General features: G+C 65.9%; 1 protein-coding gene across 1 annotated transcript; it reads right to left on the reverse strand.

Moving 5' to 3' along the window:
- Positions 1 to 212: 212 nt before the first annotated feature.
- LOC147412602 (maestro heat-like repeat-containing protein family member 6) lies at positions 213 to 6,420 on the reverse strand. Its single transcript, XM_086481183.1, is given in 17 exon segments — positions 213 to 394; positions 693 to 749; positions 1,046 to 1,148; positions 1,553 to 1,654; positions 2,016 to 2,171; positions 2,304 to 2,483; positions 2,742 to 2,879; positions 3,302 to 3,416; positions 4,307 to 4,444; positions 4,534 to 4,724; positions 4,991 to 5,138; positions 5,301 to 5,470; positions 5,472 to 5,495; positions 5,497 to 5,553; positions 5,631 to 5,780; positions 5,895 to 5,977; positions 6,327 to 6,420. Coding segments are annotated over 17 exon segments (2,088 nt in total).
- Between the last annotated feature and the right edge of the window lie 655 nt (positions 6,421 to 7,075).

Consider the following 7,075-nt stretch of genomic DNA (forward strand, 5'->3'; position numbering starts at 1 on the left):
CGCCTGTGGCCAGGCCACAGGGGGTCGGCGTTGTCCGGCGCCGCCACCGGCTGCTGGAAAGCGGGCATGGCTGGTCACTCTCTCCCGAGGGTCCCAGTTGCTTCAGCACCTGGGTTCTCCTCCGCCGTTTCGTTCTCCCCAAGGAAAGTCGCACAGACGAGGTGAAGGAACAGGACTGCTTGTTCAGGGCAGAGCCCGTGGGGGCCCTGGCGTCAGCTCTGCACACAGCTCCAGCAGCACAGGCAGCGCAGCCTCCTCCACGCCCTGCGGAGCCGGTCTTGCAGCGGCCGGAATCGGGAGGAAGGATTGCTCTCGGCAGCTCTTAGCTGCAGCAGGGTCTCAGCCGCCAGGTTCGACACGGAGAGGCTGATGTCGTAGGTCATGCCTTGAAGGACTGGAAGAGTGAGGGACAGAGCCCAGGTCAGATCAGGCAGAGCGCGGATCGGCGGGGAGCCCAGGAACCCCTCCTGTCAGGGCCACCCGCCCAGCTCTTCCCACGGCCAGGAGGGAGCCGCCGGAAGGTGCTGGCCACAAAGACCCCACGTGCCCCTGAAATCTCTGCCTGCTCTGCCCGTGCCGCTCGTCGTCCGCGCAGGCAGCAGAGCCCTGCCCAGACAGGGCTCCCATCTCCCTGCCCGGGGTCTTTTTTCCTCCCTGCCAGCCCCTGCTGCCGCCCCGCTGCCCTCACTCACCCTTGGAGATGACGTGGAGTTCTTCCCGCTGCCCCCTGCCACGGTGTCCGAGGAGCCCTAGGAACACCCAGCCCGTCACAAACCCCGCTGGCCCCAGCAGCACGGCTGCCCCCCGCCAGCCCAGCCACCCGCTTCCCTCCCCTTGGCAGGGCTGAGCCCAGGGCCTTCCCCGAGCGTGACGCCCAAGGGCAGGGGTGGGAGAGGGCAGCAGGGCGACCCGTGGGGGCCCTGGCCCCGCACCGGCTGCTCGGGGCTCTGCAGCTGCAGGGCCGATTGCTGCTGCCGGTGCAGCGGGCGGGGCTGGGGCCGAGCTGCAGTGGGGCAGGGAGGGACCCCGGGGGGTCGTGGCTCACCCATGAACCTGACGGCCGCCTCTCGCACGGACTCCTGTGGGCTCAGCAGGTACGGCAGGGACTGGTGCAGGTACTCGCCTGCTCTGCCGCTGTACTCTGCCAGCTGGAGAGAGGACGAGGGGATGGAGGGAAGGGTTGGTGCCGTGTCCCCCTTGGCGGGCAGTCCCTGCCCCCAGGACTGGCCTCCCCTGCCGGGACACACACGCCCCCCGGCCAGCAGCCAGCTGGTGCCGGGCTTTGGAGGAGGCAGGGGGCTGGGTGCTCCCCGGGGATCCACGGTGCCACCCTCTGCCAAAGCCCAGCTGGGCCAGGGCTCTGTTGGCACCCCCGGGCTCAGGGAGGGAGAGGAGTCTGGAGACGAGCCCGCGGGGAGGGAGCGTGTGGGGTGCAGGCTGGCGGCGATGGGCTGCAGCCGTGGGCAGGGGCACAGCTGCCAGCCCCGCACACCGGGCATTGGGGGCAGGGGGCTCGCACAGGCCGCATCTGGGGCTTCGCGGCCATCCTTACCAGGTACTCGCCCACGGCCCCTGTCTGCTCCGTCTCCAACAGCAGCGCGAGCTTCCGCTTCCTGAGGAACTCGGCAGCTTCACGCAGGGCTTCCCGAGAGGCCTGCAGAGCAGCAGAGACGGGGAGATGGCACCGCTGCCCAGGGCACAGGACCTGCGTCCCCTGCACCCGTGCCAGGCTCGGGGCCTTTCCTGGCCCCTGCCGGGAAGAGGCAGCAGCTGGGGAACGCGTCCGCCAGCGGGTTCGGTGCCCGGGCGGAGGAGTGGGGCAGCCCCCAGCTCGGGCACCTGGGGCAGCCGGGGCAGCGGGACAGGGGTCCCCCAGAGCTGCTGCTCTGTGGCCAAGGGCAGGGGGAGGCTGGAGCGCTGCGGTCCGAGAGGCACCAGGGCAGGAGGCGGCGGAGCCACCTCCCGGAGGTGGAGCTGCAAAAGTCTTTGGACATGTGGAGGTCGGAAATCCTCACCTCTGCCACGTGCTTATTCTCGTTGTGCAAGTGGAAGAAGAGCGGGAGCAGGCTCCCGACCACATGCCTTTTCAGTGGCTTTCTTCCGCCTTTCACTACAAGTGCCATCACCTCTTGGAAGAGGCAAATGGAGAGCAGCTGCACATGGTTGCCTTCCTGGTGGAAAGGAAGAGGGCAAGACCTCAGCACGGGATGCTGCAGGCCCGCCTGGGCACGGCTCTGAAGATCCGCAGGGCACAATGTGTCCGGGCAGCCGCCAGCCCCCGTGGTGGGGTCACAAAGCCTTACGTGGTCAAAGAGCAGCCGGAGCGTGAGAGCAAGCTGCAGAATGGTGGGGCTGGCAGGTAGGCAGCGTTTGGCCGGGAGCACCTTGCTGAAAACAGAGAGGGTCATCCCGACCACCTCGGCATCTGCATCCTGCAGCAGCTGAACGAGCCTTCGCAGCAGGTGGTGCTTCACTTTGAGGGCCTGTGTGGAACACGACGCCGTAGTGTGAAGCCCTAAAAGGCTGCGTTGCCCAAACTGCTCTGGCGGCTCAACGCCACGCTGCCCAGAAGCCCGATGCCTGCCCCGAAGGACTTGGGCCAGTGCACGGGGAGGCAGGGGCGCTGGGAGCAGCTGCCACAGGTCCCGAAGCCCGGCCAAGTCCCAGCTACGGTGCTACCCAGCCCCCCTTCCACAGCCCCACGTGCCAGCACGGCTTCAGCTGGCTGCCCCCCTTCTCACCATCGAGGGTGTCTTGCAGAGCACGAGGAGGACTCTGAGCACCAGGCGATGCATCTCTCTGCTCTCCCCCTGCAGGAGCCTTGGGACGAGCTCCAGCATGCAGTCACCCCATCCCGTGACGTCAGGGCAGGCCAGGAGCTGAAACCCACGGAGCAGTGACAGGCCTGCCGGGCCAGCAGGGCCCCAGCACAGGGCACGGGCACCGTCCCAGGCAGCTGAGCCCGACGGCAGCAGTGGCTGCGCAGAGCCCCTGGGCTCCCTGCCCTGCGCCGCGGGGCACAGGGCGCAGGGCGCTCGCCCACTCCGCTCTGTGCCAGCCCTCGGCAGCCTCTGATTCCTGGGCCTGGGAGGAGCCGTGACGGCAGAGCGAGAGCTGGCACAGAGCGGGCAGAAACACAGGTGGGGACAAGTGTCGCCCCAGCAGCAAGGGGCCAAGGGCACGCGGCGGAGCCCACCCTCTGCCCCAGCCCCTCTGGCTGGGCTCCCCCCGCAGCTGCAGCTCCGAGAGGGCAGAGTGGTGGGAGGCAGCTCAGCGCGGCGGTGCTTGCCATCGGGCTCACCTCGACAAGGAACGCCATGGTGGGGACCTCCCAGCGCAGCTCCTCCCTGCAGAGCGCTTCGACCAGGTGGCACGAGAGCCGGGAGCGTACGCTGCTCGGCAGTCTGCGCATCTCCCTGCAGGGGGAAGGCGGCACCGTGGGCAAACCTCTCCTGGAAGTGACTCACCGAGGCCTGCTCCTTCCCCACCACCCCTTCCCAGGAGAAAGGCAGTGCCCAGCACCAGCAGGACTCATGCCCCCACGCTCTGTCACTGGCCCTCAGCGCCTCCTGCGTTGCCCCGGCAGGATGCCCTCGGTGGGGCTGCCTGCAGACAGGCCCCCTGCTCTCAGCCGTCAGCCCAGGCCCCACCGGAGGGCACGCTGGCATTTTGGGAGGTGGCTGCTCCTGTGCGCCCACCTCTCCCAGGCTTTTCCAGTATGCTGAGCTATCCCTTGGTGACAAGTCCCTCAGCACCCGTGGGTGCATCCCGTCGGGGCCCACGGATTGATTGCGTGTGTCCCGCTTGCTTAACTGACCCCCAACCCAGTCCTCACCGACCCAGTCAAACTCCTCCTTTCTCCTGACTTCCTCTGGGGCCTCAGGGCTCTGCGGCTCCTGAGGACAGGCTCCAGCAGGATAGACAGAGGCAAAGGAGGCATTCGGTACCTCCGCCTTCTCTGTACCCTCTGTCACCAGGGCACCCGCCTCGCTCAGCAGTGGGCCTGCAGTGCCTCTGGTGTTAGTGTTGTCTGCAGGGTATTTGAAGATGCCCTTTCTGCTGTCCTTGACCTCCATTGCAGGGCTGAAATCCAAGGAGGCCTTAGCTTTCCTAGTTGCCTCCCTACATCCTCTGACAACAGTCCTACAGTCCTCCCAAGCGGCCATCCCCTCCTTCCAAGATCTACAGACTCTCTTCATCCCCTTGAGTTTGCCCATCAGCTCCGTGACCGAGGGGTTGGATTGGGCGGGGTGCCCTATCTGCAAGGGAGGAATGGCAGGGGGAGTGGGGAGAAGAGGTCTCTCACCTGGCCAGCAGACCCATTGCCCAGTGTCTGGTCTCTGCCTTGAGGAGTGTGTCCCAGCCACGCTTACGTTCCACTTTAAACACCACGTCCTCAAGGTCAAGACAGCAGAGCAGCGTTTTCAGGGTCAGCACTGCAAACCTGTGTGCAGAGCAAAGCCCAGGTCACGCTGGGAGCCTTGGCCGCAGCCCCGGGGCCGTGGGAGGGATGGGAGGACTGGGGTGGAGCACCTGTTGGGGGTGGTGGGAAGGCAGTCTTCCTCCTGGCATTCCCTCCAGAACCTTTCAACCTCCTCTGGCATCTGCTCTGTGCTGAAGAAAATTTGGAAGAGCAGAGCCAGGAAGAGACGGGGGAAATGCTTCTTCAGCCACCCTCGGAAGAAGAGCATTGGCCGGAGGATCTCCCGCAGCACCCTGGTTGCCTGCAGGGAAGAAAACACGCAGAGACAGTGCTCAGTGCCAAGACGTCCCCATGGCAGGGCCCGAGCGTAGGAGGGTGAGGCTCAGGCGCTGCCTGGGGCCACGGGAGACGCAGGGGGAGCACCTGGCCCGGCTGCCCCTCAACCTGCCCCTAAGCCATGTTCCCAGCCCACCACGCGAGGCAGGGGGATGCAGCGGTGGCACAGGCTGGAGAGCTGCCCAGAGAGGCGACCCTGGGGGCGAGCAAAGGCCTGGCCCAGAAACTCACGGCCAGGGCAAAGACGTCGCTGTCGTTCCCATCGGAGGTGGACGTGCTGTGCAGCGGCCAGTCCTCCAGCACGCAGAGCAGCTCCAGCAGCACCTTCTCGGCAGTCGCGCTCTCGGACGCCATCGCCCTCCACATGGTCGCAGCAGCTCTGCAAGCCCAGAGCTCCGTGTCAGCGCGGTCTCGGCCACAGCACCGTGGCCCGGGCAACCGCGGGGTCCCAGGCTGGCAGCCAGGGGCAGGTTCTACAGCCTGATGGGCTCTAAAGGTCTAAAAGTGAGCCCTGAGCCCTCGAGGCAGGTGGGCTGCATACGTGTCACACGATGGACTACAGCACAGGAGGGTCACCACCACATCATGGGGGTGCACGCGGGTCAGCTCCAGAAGGGCACCGTCCAGCCTGTGCTCAGCAGCCCCTTCCGTGTTGAACACGAGCCACCAGTAGATGCACCTCACAATTCTCGGCACCTGAAGGAGACATGGCTGAGGGTTGGAGTGCTGCCAGAGCAAACCCTTTCCCCAGCTTCCCCCGAGAAGTGCTTCCCGTCCCACCACCCTCTGCTGGCCTAAGAAGCTGTCAGGTGCCCAGCGGACCTGGGCTTCAAGGGGCACAGGATCCCTGGGGGGGCCACAGGCTACTTACTTGCTGCAAACTGGAGGGGTCGCTTCCCACAAGCACATCCAGCATGGCAGCGGGAACCTCTGCATCGACCGAGTCAGAGTCTGTCATGTGCTTGATGGACGCGATGGTGGTGGCTTCACGCTCAGCGGGCTGGAGGGATTCCCAAAGCATCTGCAGGTGAAGGAAGGGCAGGGAAGAGGAGGATGTCCCCTCAAGTGCTCCAGCGGTGGTGCTGGGCTGACCAGTGAGAGCAGGCCCAGCCCAGGCGAGCACGGCTGTCGGTACCTGTGCTTTCCTGTGGAAGCGGACACGGGTGTCTTCCTGCTCCTGCTCCTCTTCCTCTTCTGGCAGGTCCCGAGTGGGTGGATCTGGCAAAGCCCGAGCACAGGCAGAGCTGAGGGGCTGTGGGAGAGGCTGGAGAAGGGAGCCGAGGGCCCTGCCCTCTGCAGGCAGGGGCAGCCCCAGGACTGGGGCTGGTGGGGACCCCTTCTCTCTGGCTGCAGGTTGGGGCTGGGGCTGCCCATTGGGTGGAGCATGGGCAAAGCGTGGCCGTGGGGAACAGCCCTGCCCCCTCTTTCCCTGCGGATGTCCACAGGGCATGGGATGGGATGGGATGGGATGGGATGGGATGGGATGGGATGGGATGGGATGGGATGGGATGGGATGGGGTTGAGCTGGCTGCAGCCACTAGCCCTGTGGCCCAGCTCAGCCACTCACCAGCCTGCAGAGGTTGCACCTTTTCCTCCTCATCAGGCTGCAATGCTGGGGCAGTGCCAGCACCTTCCTCCTCCTCCTCCTCCAGCCAGGGCATGCTGGGGGATCTCTCTGCCATGCCACTGAGGAGGCCTGGCCTCGAGGGCTCCTGCCACGGGGACGGGAGACGCCTTGGAAAAGTGCCACAGACGTGGGTCGGAAGGGAAGGAGGTGGCTGCGCAGGGGCTCCTCGCAGCCCTGTCCTGTCCCGTCCTCCGGGCAATGTGGGGTGGCTGCGTCACCGCCAGCGCTCATATCCTGGAGGGTGACAATGGGCCTTGTGACACGCTGCCCTGCGCCGTCCAATCCGCAGCGCTCGGATCATGGCGGGTCACAAAGGGCCCTGTGACACGCTGCCACGTGCCCGTGTCCTGGGGTCTCCCTAAGCCCAGCCAACCTGCCCCGCAGTGGCACAGCCCGAAGGAGATCCGCAGGGGCCGGCTAAAGAGGCACCTGGGACCCCTCAACAACCCAAGCAGCAACACCCAGGCGGGAAGCAAAGGGCAGTCCATGGCGGGGAGAGGAGTTGTGGAGACCCCCAGGGACACGTTGTTCAGGGATCTCCACATCTCTGGGCTCTGCCCATGAGCTTTGTCGGCAGCATTAAGGCTTCGGCAGAAGAACCAAAGGGCAAAGGGGTTTCTGGCCACTTTTCCCACCGTGCTGCACGACCGGGCAACTGTTTCTCAGCACAGGTACCCTTTTGCTCCTCT

This window comes from Leptosomus discolor, unplaced genomic scaffold (assembly GCF_034619465.1).
Source record: "Leptosomus discolor isolate bLepDis1 unplaced genomic scaffold, bLepDis1.hap2 HAP2_SCAFFOLD_157, whole genome shotgun sequence".
In the NCBI taxonomy this organism is placed as follows: Eukaryota; Metazoa; Chordata; class Aves; order Leptosomiformes; family Leptosomidae; genus Leptosomus; species Leptosomus discolor.